At 34.6% G+C, this 19,012-nt stretch overlaps 1 protein-coding gene across 4 annotated transcripts; it reads left to right on the plus strand.

Moving 5' to 3' along the window:
• The first annotated feature begins 289 nt into the window (after positions 1 to 289).
• Positions 290 to 17,447, plus strand: LOC125055873 (acyl-CoA Delta(11) desaturase-like). Of its 4 annotated transcripts, none has more exons than XM_047658531.1 (5): positions 290 to 445; positions 1,753 to 1,962; positions 2,838 to 3,012; positions 6,399 to 6,560; positions 7,268 to 7,839. In XM_047658531.1, exons 2-5 carry the CDS (start codon positions 1,764 to 1,766, stop codon positions 7,713 to 7,715), a joined length of 984 nt encoding a protein of 327 aa, XP_047514487.1. In that variant the 5' UTR covers positions 290 to 445; positions 1,753 to 1,763; the 3' UTR covers positions 7,716 to 7,839. The 4 variants fall into 4 exon arrangements, with proteins under 4 accessions (XP_047514487.1, XP_047514488.1, XP_047514485.1 ...); XM_047658532.1 differs by lacking the exon at positions 7,268 to 7,839 and adding an exon at positions 16,674 to 17,447 and having other exon boundaries at positions 295 to 445; XM_047658529.1 differs by lacking the exons at positions 2,838 to 3,012; positions 6,399 to 6,560; positions 7,268 to 7,839 and adding exons at positions 12,455 to 12,629; positions 16,105 to 16,266; positions 16,674 to 17,447 and having other exon boundaries at positions 297 to 445.
• Positions 17,448 to 19,012: the final 1,565 nt, after the last annotated feature.

Consider the following 19,012-nt stretch of genomic DNA (forward strand, 5'->3'; position numbering starts at 1 on the left):
ACCATATATATTACCTGCCCATAGGAAATTTAAAAATACATTTAAATTTATAAATCATTTCAGCTAACAATGAAATATTTCTGATTAAAAATGAGGATATTTCTTTGGAACCATTGCTTATCTGTGATTTATTTACTAAATCACTTTTGGAAACGAATCTTATTGATCGAGAATGACATTGAAAATCTGATCCCGGCCAAACAGCTTATGATTGATCATTCATTCGCTGTTTAATTTACATTTGTGGATTTCGTTATAATGCAAAAACGTGCAATAATTTTCCTATTGTCTTAGTTCTTAAAGTATGTTCAGAGACGCAATACATTTTTACAGTAGTGAATTTTTATGTTAATAAATAGAATTAAAAAAGCTATCCCCGACATACGATATTTGTTAAATAATTATTAATAGTGTGTCTCATGTAGTAGGGAAAGGAAAGGAAAATGTAAGTTTTTATTGTCATTATTTATCTATTTGTATACATTTATTGATGTTAAGCATTCAATATGTTTTTTTATTAAAGCGTGTGGCCTTTTGCGATTCTCAACTAAGGATCCAATAGAGTCGAAATACGCAATTAACACTTTTTCCTACTTAAAAGGAATACATAGCGAGGAAACAAGTTTAATCCTCTATCATAATTTTTTCCTTAATCCATCTTCTTTCATGCACACTTTCACTTATATTTGTTTCGTCTTTCACACACACACACAATCATCAGTCATCATCATATATTTATTATTTTTATAGTACCCTCGTTTTAAAACCAATTGTGTTGGTTATTTTGTTGAAACTTTGTTAATTTAAAGAAGAGCGAAGCTGTCACAGCCTTGCGATTCTGTAACTCATCCTCATTCGTGAAGCAGTCATTTTATGATTTGGCATTCTGATAAGGAGGGAGCTTGTAGTTTATTGTTTATCAGAATGCCAAATCATAAAATGACTGCTTCACGACTGATTTGAAAGCGACCGCCGCTGCGAAAACCGCTGTGTGAGTTCGAAGAGTGAGTTACAGAATCGCAAGGCTGGTCTCTGACTTACTAGGGAGGCCTCAATCTGCATTCTATTGTACATAGCTAAACAAATAAAGAATTTTGAGTTCTGAATTATGAACAGAAAATTTTGCATTTTATGAAGAAAAATTATCACAGAAACAGATACAATCTAAGGCCTTGAGTTAATTGGCCTTAAGAGCGACACTGGATTCCAATTATCCTGCAGAAAATAATATTGTTAACAAGTATTTGCATGAAATAACAAGAATTATTATAATTTTTAACATTATTATTAGAGGAAGTGCCGAAGCTCATCAATCTGTTCGAATTATTATTATTTATGGCCTTCCAGAAAGCCAAGCAATCTCAAAGCGTATTTCTCAGGAACCAAACCCGAGAATCACGGATTTCCACGTATATTTCATGATAAATATTTGTCACTCCTTATCGCTGTAAGGAAATCTTATAAGACAGCATCTAATACTTTGGATATATTATGTATATACACTTTTTTTTTATGGCTCTGGCACGATTTGCGCATTAGCCAGCGTCAAGTATAGCATTTTTTATAATTACTGCATGTCTTTAGAAATTCGACCGTGTCCTCCATGTACGGTTTAGGCACTCGCCCGGTACCGCACAACCCTCCCAAAGGCCGAGAACAAATTTAAATTAAATTAAAACTTGCCCTCGAACCGGGAATCGAACCCGGTACCCCTCACCTAGCTGCTAGCTATATTCATTTGTTTTATTTCAGCCACAGATAAAATGGCGCCAAATACTATAGAGGAAAGATGTCTAGAGCCCACAGAAGGTGATTTCGAAAAGCTAATAGCACCACAGGCTGCCCCTCGGAAGTTTCAAATAGTGTACAGGAATATTCTCACATTTGGTTACGGTCATATTGCAGCATTGTATGGCTTGTACCTGGCTGTCACTCAAGCTATGTGGTCAACTATATTTTTTAGTAAGTAAAAACCTTTTACTGTTTTTAATATCGGTTTACGTAAACGTACCTCATGCCGTTTGGTAGCCGTGGAGTGACCGTTAATGGTCCAGATGACTGCATAAACTTATTCTTCAATTATATATTATGAATAAAACATTGACATATATAAACGCGAATTTATAGTTTACTAGCTGATCCGGCAAACGTCGTTTTGCCATGTTTATCATTTATAATAAAAAATAGGGGTTGATCGTAGAGGAGTGAAAATTAGGGGTTGTATGTATTTTATAAAGCTGTATCATAAAAAAATAAAAGTAAAAAAAATGATCTAAAAATTAAAAAAAAAAATATTAGGGGTGGACTAGGTACCCTTAATATTTAGGGGGATGAAAAATAAATGTTGTCCGATTCTCAGTTATACCCAATATGCACACAAAATTGAATGAGAGTCGGTCAAGCCGTTTCGGAGGAGTTTAACCACAAACACCGCGACACGAGAATTTTATATATAAGAAATATTTTAAAAAATCTAATAATCGGGTTGCCTGGAAGAAATGGCTTGTTAGAAATAAGGCCCGTTGCCTTATAACTTATGTAACCTGTTTTCTTTTTTATGTATGTTTTTGTATAACGTAATAAAGTGTAAATAAATAAATAATCGTTCTTAGTTAATTTAATGTACACTTATAAACGTCAATCAAAAATTAATACTAGAATTTGTGAAGTAATGGCATTATTTAATCTTTTTCAATCGCCTACAGAACAGGCATATTTAACAATGTACTGGAATATAAAAACAATATGTTTTTAACATTCCACACTTGCAACAATGTGTATCCGTGCGACTATTGTTTGCATATATTCCTGTTGTAGAAATCCCATACTCATTACAGATTATATTCTATTCGTGCTGGCGGCTGTTGGTGTGACAGCGGGGGCTCACCGACTCTGGACGCACAGAGCATACAAGGCAAAAATGCCCCTACAGATTATCCTAATGTTCATGAACACTCTGGCATTCCAGAACACAGCCATCGACTGGATACGAGATCATCGGATGCACCATAGGTGGGTTATTTATCTGTAGGTCCTTCTATAAAAAAATAGAAATACTTGATTTACCTATCTTAATTTTTCTTTATAAATGTCATAGGCTTGGAGCAGAACCTACTCCGTACCTTCACTTCGTTTTACCGATTTCAATAACTAATAACAAGTTACTACAGATAATAAACTTCATTAAACCACCGTCACAGTTTTTTTTTTTTAAAGACAATTCACACCAATTGACCTAATCCCATGCTAAGCTGGTGAAGCTTGTGTTATGGGTACTAGGCAACGGATATAGATACATATTATAGATAGATAAACATATAAATACATATTTAAACACCCAAGACCTAAGCACAACACCAAATGCTCATCACATCAATGTTCGTCTCAGCCGGGGATCGAACCCGGGACCCATGGTTTCGCAGTCAGGGGGTACTAACCACTAAACCAATGAGTTCCACAGTCGGTGTAAATAGTTTTATTTAGATTTGTAGTACTTGGACATTGATTTAGTATTTCCGAACCATTTTGACTTAAGGTACATCAAGAACCAAGTACCAATTCTGAAAAGGCCGGCAACGCACTCGCGAGCCTTCTGGCATTGAGAGTGTCTTTTGCGGTATCACTTAATTATCAGATGAACTTCCTGCCCGTTTGTTCTCTGTTCTATAAAAAAAATCAAAGACAAAATATGATATCCAATGAACGCTTATTAGATTATTAATATTTATTAAGAAATTGCAATTACTTTGTCGCGTAGAATTGCATTATCTATTGGTACATGAGGAAAAAATAATAAATTTCATTTATAGAATAATTAACTGAGTGCTTGTTAATTAACTTTACTCGTAAAAAAACAATGTTGGTGTATTTTGTTTCCACAACGAAAACATTTGTAAAGAATACTTTATCGACAATAGCTGGCTATGCCAAAAATGAAAGCAAAATACTTATTTTAAGTAATAAAAATCAATCCATTCGTTTCTGATCTTTCGATTTTTTACCTTGCAACACTGACTTGGACTAACCACACCGCCGGAAACGCTAAATCCTCTTTGTTGGCAAGTATGGTCGAAAGACTATGGTCACCTGCGCCATGGGTGAAAAGAAAACAACAACAACAAAAATCTTTTGTCAACGTTGTACGTACCCATTGCTGCCGTCAAACTTTATAAATAACATCAGTAAAACTGCGTCGTTTATTATGTGGTATAAATGAAACAGCGTTGTGTTGGCCTAGTGGCTTCAGCGTGCGACTCTCATACCTGAGGTCGTAGGTTCGACCCCGGCTGTGCACCAATGGAATTTCTTTCTATGTGCGCATTTAACATTTGCTCGAACGGTGAAGGAAAACATCGTGAGGAAACCGACATGTCTTAGACCCAAAAAGTCGACGGCGTGTGTCAGGCACTGGAGGCGGATCACCTACTTGCCTATTAGATTTTAAAATGATCATGAAACAGATTCAGAAATCTGAGGCCAAGACCTAAAAAAAATATCTGTCCCTAAGTCTTTCTTTCCCTAATTTCACGTTTCATTACTTGTCCTTCATACTATATTAGTGTCATAATCAAGCTATAGCTTGATTATAACACTTGAACAACTCAGCAACAATTGAAATACTCAGCAATAAAAATAATAGTATAGATTTAAAAAAAAAAATCTTTTTGAAGACAAAAAAAACGTCATAATTTTTAATTATGTATTTATTTTTTGCTATAGCTTGATTATAACACTTGAACAACTCGGCAACAATTGAAATAATCAGTAATTCAAAGAATAGTATAGATTAAATAAAATATTTTTATCTTTTTGAAAACAAAGCGTCATAATTTTTAATTATGTATTTGTTTTTTGCGAGTTCATCTATTCTTAAAGTTATCTTTTCATCTGGTAAAGATAACTTACCGAATTTGAATTATTACGACTTGCTACCGACGACGCCCATACTGTATTATATTTTCACTCACAATAATATTGCTTATAATTGCAATAAAACAACATTGATTAACATAAAATTAAAGTTATAAGAAAATATAAAAAAATGTTTCTGGTTTAAATGTATGATGAGCTCACCAACACAATTATTACGCAACTCTTATAATACTTTAGCGCACGTTAAGACTGACTGTTGACAAGAGCCTAGTTTTAAGAGGAAAATCAATTGCACCATTGCTCTTAAATCTTGATATTAAAGAAGTAGGTACGTATGTCCGCCATTATAGTCCCATGCTAAGCTGGGAAAAAAAAAATATTTTATTTTTATGTAGCAGAAACGAATACACTGGCTACACGAATATTCCGCGTGATTGTAGAAACTTCAGATACTTAGTCACCGTGGCAAGGCCGCGAGCATCTTCAATATCTATATTATAATAATTTATGAGAAATTAAATTGCTAACCGTTGCGCACACGCAACGCTAGTATGCTATAATTAACAGTATAATTATTATGGAAAACTACTTCATTGACTTTACTGAGTTGTATATAATAATAGATGCTAATAATATAATATCAATGTTATTGCAACTAAACAATTACTTTTATTCATTTATTGGGCTACATGTTTTATTAACATAGAAATAACTTTGTTTTATTGTACATAAAAGCAAATGAGCACTCATCGATAGACCTCATAATTCATTGAGTTGCCGACCTATAATATAAAATGTTGATATATTTCCATATATGTACAAGTACAGAAGCGATTATAAGAGCGTTGTTGGCCTACTCGCTTCAGCTTGCGGCTGTCTTACCTGCAAATGCCGGCAACGCACTCGCGAGCCCTCTGACATTGAGAGCGTCCATGGGCGGTATCACTTAACATCAAGTGAGCCCCCTTCCCGTTTGCCCCCCGTTCTATAAGAAAATGAGGTCGAAGATTCGAATCCCAGCTGTGCATCATTTGTGCTGGACATTCTGTCTACGTGCGCTTTTAACGTAAAGGAAAACATCGTGAGGAAACCAGCATGACTCAGACCCAAAGAGTCGACAGCGTGTGTCAAGGACAGAAGGTTGATCACTTAATTGCCTATTACAACAACAAACACAAATGATTACGAAGCAGATACAGAATTATGAGGCCCAGCCCTGCGATTCTGTAACTCACTTTTCGAACTCACACAGCGGTTTTCGCATCGATAAACAATAAACTACAAGCTCCCACCTTTTCAGAATGCCAAATCATAAAATGACTGCTTCACGACTGATTTGAGAGCGACCGCCGATGCGAAAACCGCTGTGTGAGTTCGAAAAGTGAGTTACAGAATCGCAGGGCTGAACTAAAAAGATTTTTGATTGGATTTTTTGGTTATAAATGACAAATTGAAATTTGAACTAGATAATGAAAACAATATTACAGTAATACAATTTTTTTCGCTTATATAATGTAATATTTCAGATATAGCGACACGGACGCAGATCCTCATAATGCAACTCGTGGTTTTTTCTACTCTCACGTGGGCTGGCTGCTTGTAAAAAAGCATGAAGAACTCAAGAAGCGTGGCAAGTTTATTGATATGAGCGACATCTATGCAAATCCTGTACTAATGTTTCAGAAGAAGTAAGTTTTTCATAATCATGTTTGCGTATAGTGCTAATCTGTGATAATATGGTTCGTTAATTTCAATATAACTATATTAATACGATTTTTTTATTTAAATTCACAATAATAAAATAAAATAAAAATAGCCTTCATTCGAGTACACTATAACTACAGTAAGTCCATGTCTTTTAAGTTTTACACTAGTACTCGACCTCCGACGGAGTGAAGGTCTCCTCCAGATTTTTCCATTTGTCCCTATTTGTTGCAACAATCTTCCAGTTTTTCCCCGCTATCCCTTTTAATTCATCTTCCCAGGTTTTTGGTGGGCATCCTTTCTATCTTCTTCCCACTGGGCCCTTCCAAGTAAGGGTCTTTTCGCATGGTAAATTAAGTTATATATTGTGAATAAGGTAAATTCACAATTTATAACGTAATATATAAGCATTATATGAATATTATGAACATTTAACTGAAGATAAATGTTCATAATATTCTATGAAATACTACATACTGACTTTAAATAGGAAAAAACGTTAATAAAAAATAAATTAATAAATATAAAAGTACTTATCTTTAATTTCATACTTTTACGTCATACTTATCATAAAATAGATATTAGTGTTTAATAGCCATGAACGGCCACGCACAATCTACGCAAACTAAATTTTAACCATGCACGGAGACTATTTTGAATACGTACCCAATAAAGATTAAACGTTTTTCAGATACGCCATACCATTTATTGGGTCAGTCTGCTTTTTGCTCCCAACTATAGTGCCAGTCTACTATTGGGGAGAGAGCTTGAATATCGCCTGGCACATATGCCTCTTCAGATATATCCTGAATCTGAACACCACCTTCTTAGTTAATAGCGCAGCTCATCTTTGGGGTTACAAACCATATGATAAAAGTATAAAACCCGTGCAGAACAAAGTAGTCACCTTCATTGCATTCGGTGAAGGTTTTCATAACTACCACCACGTGTACCCTTGGGACTACCGCACAGCCGAACTTGGGAACAACCGACTGAATTTTACAACGTTATTTATAGACTTCTTCGCGAAGATAGGATGGGCGTATGATTTGAAGACTGTGCCTGAAGGGATGATAGAAGCACGAGCGAAAAGAACTGGTGACGGTAGTGATTTATGGGGGAAAATTAAGGCAGTTTAGAAATAATTTAGTTCTTCACTTTGAATGCCCCAAATGTGTTAATTGAAGTAATCCTGGGTACTAATTAGAATAAAAAATGTTATTCGCAGAATCGTTATTTATTATTAACGATGTAAATATATATATAGTGGCTATAATTGTTGTTTTTTTTCTGTTGAAAGCATTGTTTAAAATATTTTTTATTTCTAATAATTGTTTCCGCATAGTTAATATATCAAAAAACCAGAACAAATATACTACTACCAAGGAAAATACTCCAAACCTGGAAAAAAATGAGAAAATATAAATTAAATTAAAATAAATAAATAAATAATAAATTATTTAAATTAATTTAAATTAATTTTTACATTTTTTTTTTACTCCAAAAATGAAACAAATGAGATATATTCAAAATTTTGTTTAAAAAAAAAACGTTGTGGCAATAATAGCTATATATTATTTTTGATGTACCATCGAATACCATAATTTCTTCTAATGTTAAATTATATTATAAGCGTACGATGGCTCGATCTGAACCATGATCGTACTCAGGAGCAGAAACTTGAAGTGGATTTATTGAATGTTCCGTTTATTAGTCAATTACAAATTCAAGGCGAATCTAGCTTAAGACTAACGTCCGACAGGAACGGCTAACTACGAGTATATGGTAAAGTTTATAATTAATAACTTAAACTAAGGTCTAAAACTACACGCTGGTAACGAGATTTGCCGATCCTTTCTGCTATCTGTGATCGTCTCCTGGTACAACATCAGGGTGAGCCTTTTGTCCGCAATAACCTCTCCCCAGCGAAACCTTCTCATAAGGTGCCGCTTTCCTTCGGTAGGACAAAAGCTCGTTAACGATGACGTGTTTTTCCTCGTTCATAGTGAGCACGCCAGTTCTCATATCGGCGCCATCTTCTTGCGCCGGTATGCTTCAAGTATCCTTTTTTTAGTAAAAGCCGGAAAAATATTTAGGAGTCAAGGACACACTAGCTGCATGTGCCTCTAAAACATGTAGCCGCCGTTCGCAAGGAGACCTTGTTTGTCCTCTACCATCTCTGAAGTAGAAGGAAGTAGAAGGTTCTCCTGAAAAAAGGATGATCATATACAAGGTGACCCTGTACAAGAACTAGACGACTAGCAGACTACGTATAGGTCATGCAAGGTGTAAACGATCATGCATGACCTAGTTTAGCCATTCTCCCATATCCACCGGTTACAGGCGCTCAAGTCGCGAATCACGTGACTGGCGACTGGCGCGCCTTTCTAAGTGAGGAACGTCGACCTCCACCACGACACGACAAACGCAGCCCAATGGATGAACTATGATAAGGCTAAACACCAACTGGTTCGTGTGCAAAAGCTTGATGTTTACCTCTTATTACCCCTTCCCGAGAAAAAAGGCTTTCTTTTTCTCGAAACGATAAGATGCCAATTGTCCAGTTCAATTAATAACCGTGATTTTGCATCGTCGATCATTTATGGAGTAGTAACTGATTCAAGTGTTTGTATAGTAAATTATCCGCGCTAATACTTTGTCTACCAGTATCAAAACCATGCATCAACATGCAACCATGCATACATGTCTTTGATGATGTTTGTAGTAGCATCCATATCAACAACATGTTTGTTCTTGTGGATTGTGTTCTACCTAATGAGATAAACTTGCGCCTCCTCACCATACGAAGAGCGTAGTTCCCAATATCTTTGGGTCTCTTGTCACAAAGATCAGGCGCAGCTCTCACCATCCCTTGAGCGTTTAAGTTGCATCTGATTTCTTGTATTGTTTCCATCGTTTCATCTATGATGCAGCGAGCATCCCTTGATCGTGGGATTGCGTTCTCGGCGAAACAGACTCGTTCATGAGTGATATAGGACGCTGGACCTCTTTATTATCATTTTGAGAAAGACTATTCTCGCCACTATGTTTTCTTAAACTTATCTTTATCTATCATAGCAGTGGAGCGTTCTGGTATCGCTGTTATGGGAGTGTTTTGACTATATTTTCTTTGTTTCTTAATCTGGCTGTAGCATTATTTCCTCATCAAGTTCCATGTTCTGTTCCATAAGCTACTTATTTAATTCCAACGTTTTTTGTAAAATGTTGTTTTGCCGATGCGACCAAGCGTATAAAACTTGTTTAACAAGTGACGCCCTCGACCTGATAGCACTTCTTGAGGTCTGTCCCTTATCCACAGGTCAAAACATATCAACTCCAACATCAACGCTGTCCACTTTCACTTAGAGACTGCGAAGCCGTCCGTGCTATTTCTTATCTTTATCGGGCGGGAGTTTCCGTGTACGTATATCAGTTCTCTTCGTCTCGGGACGCTTGACGGAAGGGACCTATCTCATCTCTGGCTGGCAAACTAACCGACTCATCAAGCACCTTCAAACGGCTACAGATTACCTGCTCGAAAGGGTTACTATCGCTGAAATCGTGAAACTTGACGATTTTAACGCCCACCATGCCGATTGGCTCGGCTCTAAAACCACCGATCACGCGGGAAGATCCTTTCACGACTTTGCTTTAGCGCACTTACCGTAAATTATGGTCCTTGCGATTATGGGAATACCAGATGCGGCGAGTCTCTTTGTGTATGCTGTGAAATCAACTCTTTGCGTGTACTACCGATGAAAATCTACCTCCTCGGCATCGTCGGGTAGAGTGTTCTTCAGGTTATCCGGCTTCTCGGAGGACCAAACTATAAGCTCGAACCAATATCTGCCGTACGATTTTGTTAATCCGTGAGTTCACCTCGCACTAACAGCGCTCCCTTCGTCACTCACGTCATTTTTGGAATCTCATGGTATTCTGTTAAGCAATCTCACATTACGTCTTGACAAGCGGAGGGGGCTTGTAGTTTATTGTTTATCAGAATGCCAAATCGTAAAATGACTGCTTCACGACTGATTTGAGCGCGACCGCCGCTGCGAAAACCGCTGTGAGAGTTCGAAAAGTGAATTACAGAATCGCAAGGCTGAACCACGACCGTAATCGCGGGATGAAATATGACTAATATAACTATCGTTCGTCAGGAACGGCTGCGTTAATCTACCCGTTAAGTATACAATTAATAACGTATACTAAACTCTAAAACTACACTCCCGCTACCTGCTCACCTGCTGACCGTTTCCCGGAACAACATCTGGCTGCCAGCTTCGAAGATCCTTTCCTATTGACCGCGACGTAAATAACATTAATATTAAATAAAATTTTGTTTTAGTTACTGAAACTATTTTCGAATTACTGGACGGACGTTAATTGATTTTTTCTAGTGGAAAATGGCCTTTCCATACCTTACCATTTGCTCATTTCCTTAACTAATTACAGTTTTTATTTCAGTTATAAATTATATCACGCGAAAATCATTTTCGTATAGACTTAGTTACTTAATGATACTCATCTGAGCAAGTATACGTATATCAATAGCTTTTGTAAACTTTATTTCGTTCGACAAAAATATAAAATTGTTTTTAAGAGAACAGCTTTAAAGAACAGAGATTGCAAATAATTAAAGGTAAGTCAAACTTGCATTAATAAATTTTAGTAAATAAAAATGTTTTCTATATGTTTTATATTTTTCTGTAGGGAAGGTTTTTATTTAGTAGGCAGGTGGTATTTAGAACAATAAATTATAAAAATATCACATACCTATTCCCATATACCATGGAAGAGTGATCTTTACCTTTAATCTATACTAATATCACAAAGAGCTTTCCTCTTTGATATATATTATATTTGTTGATTGGTATGAATTTACAAATAAATTCAAATACAAGATTGTCTTTCTCCCGACTCTGATTTTGTTCTCTTTGGAGTAGAGACTCTTGGGCCATTTGGTTCAAGTACACAGGCTCTAATTCAGACTTCAGATTGCGCCTGATACACATTACTGGTGAACCCAGAGCTGGTACTTTCCTCACTCAACGAATAAGTATCGGAATGCAGTGGACAAAACTCTTTATTTATTTTTATTAATATGTAGGTTAATAGTGTTAATAATTAGCATTTAAATAAATTAAAATATTTGTTTATGTATCAAAAAGACATATTCAAGAAAAAATATCTCAAAACTTTACCGATTTCAATTCTAGAATATTTCCAAAATATGAAGCCTTTAGAAGCTAAAGATTTATATCAATTTAATTCACGAATCATAATTACTATGGTCATTTTTACGGATACAGCAATCACTTCAAGTATAATACCATAATACCATTTTTGTCACAGTTAAAAAATGCCGCCAAATACAACAGAGGAAAGATGTCTAGAGCCCACAGAGCCCAATTTCGAAAAGCTAATAGCACCACAGGCTGCACCTCGGAAGTTCCAAATAGTTTATATGAATATTCTCACATTTGGTTACGGTCACATTGCAGCATTGTATGGCTTGTACCTGGCTGTCACTCAAGCTATGTGGACAACTATATTTTTTAGTAAGTAATCTAACAAGAGGAAAGAGGAAAAATTTTTCTTAGGTAGCTAGCTTTTATATTTAACTCTGCACCAAAGGTCTCTGACAGAATTAAAAACTCGTTCATACGATGAAGGAAAACATCGTGAAACTGGCCTTACACCTAGGTGGTATTTCAGGCACAGAAGGTTACCTACTTGCCTATTAGAAATGATCACTTAACAGATACAGAAATCTGAGGCTCAGACCTAAAAGGTTGTATAGCGATTGGGATATATATAAGGACTTGTTGCCATGGTTTTTGCAAGAGTAATTTGTAATTTTACTAAACTTTAACAGATTTCACTCTTTTTGTGCTGGCGAATATTGGAGTGACAGCGGGGGCTCACCGACTCTGGACGCACAGAGCATACAAGGCAAAAATGCCCCTACAGATTATCCTAATGTTCATGAACACTCTGGCATTTCAGAACACAGCTATGGACTGGGTACGAGATCATCGCATGCACCATAGGTGAGAATTCCATTATTCCTTTTTTTAAATGCTATATGATTATAATTATACATGTCTTATATATATTATAAGCATATGCTGTCACTTTTGACCTTCAGAACCGTCTTTTAGTCAACTGCTGGAAATTGGTATTGATGTTTTTTGTCGTGATAGCACGACTACAAATAATATGATCATATCAAAGCTGGAAGGTAATGCAATGTTTGTAGAAGAATTGGTTGCTATGCGCAAAATAATGGACTATTTCCTGTGTAAATCCACTATTAGTAGATATGTAGTTTTGGTTACAGCGGGAATGAGCGACGGCTTATATTGTATTTTACAAGTATCTCTATTGTTTCTAAATATCAAATGAATGTACACTTTAGATAAGCTAATACTATCAAGAATTATATATACTTATATACTTCATTACATTTTTTTAACAATTATTTAATTACGTTGTAAATTATCTTTTGGTAAATGAGAAAAATTTCTAAGTTTTCTGTGATTTAATAATTGAATAATGAATCGAACGGTATTAAATAAATTTTAAAAGTTTTTGAAATTTTGAAATGAAAGTTTTCAGAAACAACAAGAGATTTACAATGTCACTCATTAAAAGTTAATGGTTACTTAAACTAAAATTTTATTAATTCTACATTAAATTACATAACACGGTATTTTAATGTTAAATATCGTAACTGCGATATAATGAATATTTCAAAAATGTTAGAAAAAAACCATTTAAGCACATTACTTTTAATTATATACTTAGCCATACATTTTTCCACTTGTGCATAATATATCCTTGATATTTCCGCAATAGCAATATTGGTTGATATTCACAAAAACCTTTTCACTTAATAATTTTAATTTTTTTAAATGACAGTAGCTTTATTTACGATTTTAATAGATTATACAATAAAAATAAATAATTTAAAACTGTTTTAAATAAAAATTTATTTGAACAACATATATATTGATTATGTAGGGGATGTATGTTTTTCATATAATTGTAATTTTATGAAAAACATATTATTAGATATATATAATATCATTCTTCAATATAGAATAGATTAAAGAATGATCTTCCTACTGCCAAACGTATTAGGAAATCAGTGTTTTACCGATTGGTATGAACTACCGAATAGTGTAGATATTTTTAACGTATTTATTTTATTTTTAATGTATTTATTTACAGAATAATATAATATGATACATAAAAAACCGGTGTGGTTTTAAAGGAGTAGGCCGAATGCCTAATTGTTACAAGTCTAGATAGTCTCTTTGCGACCGAGATGTGAAATTCCTCGACCGCATAATTATACTTCACAAAAAAGTAAAGGCATATATTACTATAATTGTTTATGTTACCCACAATCCTAAGAGACCGGACAAAAACTGGCAAGAAAAAGATTATTATAATTAACAATAACGACTTTTCTTAACGTTTATAATTAATTACGCAGCGCAGTGTGGGACTAGTGGCTTCACTGTTCGACTCTCATCTCTAAGGTTTGATCCCCGGCTGTGCACCATTGGACTTTGCGCATTTAACATTCGCTCAGTCGGTGAAGGAAAACATCGTGAGGAAACCGGCTTGCCTTAGACCCAAAAAGTTGGCAGCGTGTATCAGGCACAACAGGCTGATCACCTACTTGCCTAATTAGATTGACAAATAATCATGAAACAGATAATATTATCTCATGTCTTAAGATATTGAACGATGCCAGCATAAATTTTATTTTATTATAATTATAATTATAATATAATTATCAAGAGGAAAGATTTGGTTTTTTGTTTGTTTGAAATGAATAGGCTCCGAAACTACTGGACCGATTTAAAAAATTCTTTCACCGTTGGCAAGCTACACTATTCCCGAGTGACATAGGCATAGACATATGTTTTATTTTAAAAAAAATTAGGGATGCTTACTAAAACTTGAATAATCTAACCCAAGGTGTAAAAAAATAAACAAAAAACTTCCTTCAATCGCGTGCGCTGAGAAAACTATTAATGATAGAACAAATTAAAAATTTTCAGGACATATCACTATCTATAAAAAATGTCACGACAGCATGTCTCTATCTTCTATAGTTACGTCACAATAAGCGTCCTTTTATTAATTTTTTTTTATTAAAATACCACCGCTATAAAAGGCTCTTTATTCGTACCTAGGTATTGATCCTTATCAAAATAAATACCAACGTTTCACATAAGCTACAATTTAATGGCATAACCACCAAAAAAGCATGGTGGATTGGTGTTCTTCTGCCGTTTCTCCTGAATAGTTTACTACTATGTAATATAACAAAAATCTTAGCCACAGCAACGCTTGGCCGAGTCTACTAGTTTTATTATAATTACGAAGACAATGACACACTTGCACATTTGAATTGAAAAGTAGATATACCATGTTATTTATGTTTGTGCAATTTCTCTATACACCGACAAAGACGCGTAAAACTGATTGTATTTATTCGGATTCCGGGATTTTTGTCATAAATCAAAGAGCTACTATTTTCAAGGTCGTCGCTAATTAACTTACCTATTTCATAATGAATTTAAATTTGTATAACTATGCCGTTGTCTGGCATAAAAGTCATGGTTATTTGAGGCTTTTTTACCTAGTATTTAGTTTATTTCCTACTAACACATGCAAACTTTTCCTTGTGTATCTGAAGAACTTACGAATCAGGGATAAGAATAAAAAAGGATTGTGTGGTTTTATGAAACCACGGTAAAAGTGAAACTTTTTTTCACTTTATAGACATTTAACTAAATTTTTTTGAAATAATATTCCATTTATTTCCAAGGGTATAAAAATCGCTTTATCAATCTTAATTTTATACTTGCAAAATTGGAATGATAATGGGAAATAATAAAAGTAGACTAATTCTCCAACTAATATTTTTATTGAACTCTGTGTCTTAGAGAGTACGACATACATAATACTTAACAATTATTTAGATTATATACACATAATTATAATAATTATTTAGATTATATACACATATTAAATAATAGTCTATACACTACACGGATAGCTGCTGCGAACTATAGGCGCCGCCATTTTGGCCTTGGCTGCTATGACGAGCGCCTTTCACTTTATCCCTACTCCGCGGCCGACCGTCACGCGACATGCAACACACAGACGAAAAAGTTTGAGACGATGTAATAAAAGTTTCACGTTTCACTTTAAAAAGACTTAACGTTAAGTATGGCCTCCGATGTCAAATAAGTTTGACGTTATACTTAGCTTTATATTATTTAAACTGTTTAACTCTTGTTGTGATAATTAACCGCGACAAAACGGTTTTTGACTAATTCAGGCTTTCTACTTTCACAATCATTTTAGATTTTTTTACAATTTAGTGGTATGCTTTTTGAAGGAAATTGTTTTTTATATACAGGACATAAAAATAAATTATAAAATCTTGTTAAGGGTTGTACCGCTACTGTTTTTATACTTAAAAGGCTGTATATATTTTAGATATAGCGACACGGACGCAGATCCTCATAATGCAACTCGTGGATTTTTCTACTCCCACGTGGGCTGGCTGCTTGTAAAGAAGCATGAAGAAGTGAAGAAGCGTGGCAAGTTTATTGATATGAGTGACATCTATGCAAATCCTGTACTAATATTTCAGAGGAAGTAAGTTTATTAATATGTATGTTAACTAATATGATATGCTATATGCTAATGACTGCGTTAATACGATTTTTTATATAAATTCACATAGGATAAAAGTAATATATAATATATTATCTTTAATTTTCAGTTAAATGTTCATAATCCTCTATGAAAAACTAACTATACTGACTTTAAATAGGAAAAAAAAATAATAAGTAACGTATAAAAGTAATTTTCTTTAATTTCATATCTACTATTAAGCCATACTTATCATAACTTTTTTTTCATGTTCAATAGCCATGAACGGTCACGTATAATCTAAGAAAACAAATTATAATAATTAAAAGTCTAATTAAATCCATAATTTTAATCATGCACGTAGAAAGTGTTTCTTGAATACGTATTAATAATAGTAAAACGTTTTTCAGATACGCCATACCATTTATTGGGTCAGTATGCTTTTTGCTCCCAACTTTAGTGCCAGTATTCTGTTGGGGCGAGAGCTTGAAGGTCGCCTGGCATATGTGCCTGTTGCGTTACATCATGAATCTCAACTCAACCTTCTTAGTGAACAGCGCAGCTCATCTTTGGGGAAACAAACCATACGACCAGAGTATAAAACCCGTACAAAATAAGATAGTGAGCTTTATTGCTTGTGGAGAAGGTTTTCATAACTACCACCACGTATACCCTTGGGATTACCGCACAGCCGAACTTGGGAACAACGGACTGAATTTAACAACACTATTCATAGATTTCTTTGCCAAGATTGGATGGGCGTATGATTTGAAGACTGTTCCTCAAGAGGCAATTGAATCAAGAGCGAAAAAAACTGGTGATGGAACTGATTTATGGGGAAAAATTAAGGGTGTTTAGTTACAATGTCTTCTTTGAGTATTATTTTGTGGCCAAAATTAGGGTTATTTTAAAAATTTTGTTTATAAAGATATTTCGATGTAAATCTAAGACCCTGTGAGGTTCACGGGTACTTTTGTTTTATTTCTGGAAATATGGCTTTTGAAAGTAACTGCATAGCTATAATATTTTTATATGTATATATTAAACATTCATTTTAGATGAGATATATAACAAAAGTTATATATATCATCTAAAATGAATGTGCATTGTAACGTTAAGTTTTAAATTTTAATTACATTGTCTGAGGTATATTATTGGTTATTTTAATAAATTTTTAAAAAATATTTGTTTTTATTAACAAAAATATATATAAGAATATTTATAACAAGACTTTATGGTTAAGCGAATAGTGTATAATTTCGAATACACTGAAGCGTTATGTCCTTATCATTATTATGCCATATTCAACATAAGCAAACAAGATAGTATGTGTATCTATATGAAATTACATCGAATCTCTAAATATCAGCTACGGGAGCTATGCAGGGTGCCAATTGACAGGTTTATTAAACGCTGATACTAGAAATAGATGGGCCATACGACCCGTGGGATCCAAGTCACATTGCCAAGCAAACCCTCGACTGAAATCCTCGAAGCAAAATGAAACATGGCCGCCCAAAACAGACCTGGCATCATTGCAGAGGAAACTGATGTGAAGTGAAATTAAGACAGGCGCCCAGGACCGATCAGGCTAGATTTCTACGCTGGATGCCCTCTGCCCCAGTTGGGGAACGTAGTACTTTAAGTACGTAAGTATATGAAATTTCATAGTAAAATATGAATTAGGTCCAAATATACAAAGACACGTACCAAGTGGCAAAAATATAAATAATAATGAAAAACATTTCAATATTTGTTTATTTATACATATAGTATTAGCCTAGGCCTCAGCGTGCGACTCTCATCCCTGAGGTGGACCAATAGACTTTATGTCTATGTGCCCATCTGACACTTGCTTGTAAGGTGAATTATAATATCGTGAGTATACGGCATGTCTCAAATCCAAAAGTCGACATATTCCAGATAGAAGGCTGATCATCTACTTGTTTTTTTTGTTTTTTTTTATATATAAGTCTTTATCTTACAATCAGTCAGCTAGACTATGAGCAGATGTGTTGAGAGCTGTTAGGCGTTCAGAGCAAAATCTCCATCGAGACTGCTCCTCTCTTTCAACCGTGTCTATCAAGACTTAGGATTTGCCGCCTTTTAAGCCTATTTATTAGGTCCGGTATGGTTAGTTGCGTGGAAAGCTTATTAGGATGCATTTCTAGCCTTTTTCTGTATTTCATACTCCAGGTCTTGATCTCCTCTTTGACAGTTCTGATTTTGAGGTGTTCATGAATCTCCGATGTTTTTATAAACCACGGACAGTTGGGTATTTGTTTCAAGATGTAATTTTGAACCCTCTGTATGATACTTATGTTAGAGTCACACGCCGAATCCCATAGTTGAATCCCGTATGTCCAAATTGGTTTCAAGAGCATTTCGTAGATGAGTAGCTTATTATCTACTGACAGTTTGGAATTTCTGCCAAGAAGCCAGTGGAGTCCTCTGTATTTCAGGTTGATTTCTTCTCTCTTCTTCTGTATGTGTTGTTTCCATACGAGTCTCCTATCAAGATGTATTCCCAAGTATTTTACACAGTTTTCTTTCGGAAGTTGTGATCATTTACTTGTTAATGAAATTATAGTGATCAAAGAAACGGATGCAATTTGAGGCCAAGACGGGTTGTAGCCCCACTGGATTATTATTACTATTTATGCTTATTCAGAGTCTAAAAATACGTTTTGTATAAAATAATTTTCATTTCATAGCAACAACACAGAAATCTAAATAATATTATGGTATT

The sequence above is a fragment of the Pieris napi genome, chromosome 14 (assembly GCF_905475465.1).
Source record: "Pieris napi chromosome 14, ilPieNapi1.2, whole genome shotgun sequence".
Lineage (NCBI taxonomy): Eukaryota > Metazoa > Arthropoda > Insecta > Lepidoptera > Pieridae > Pieris > Pieris napi.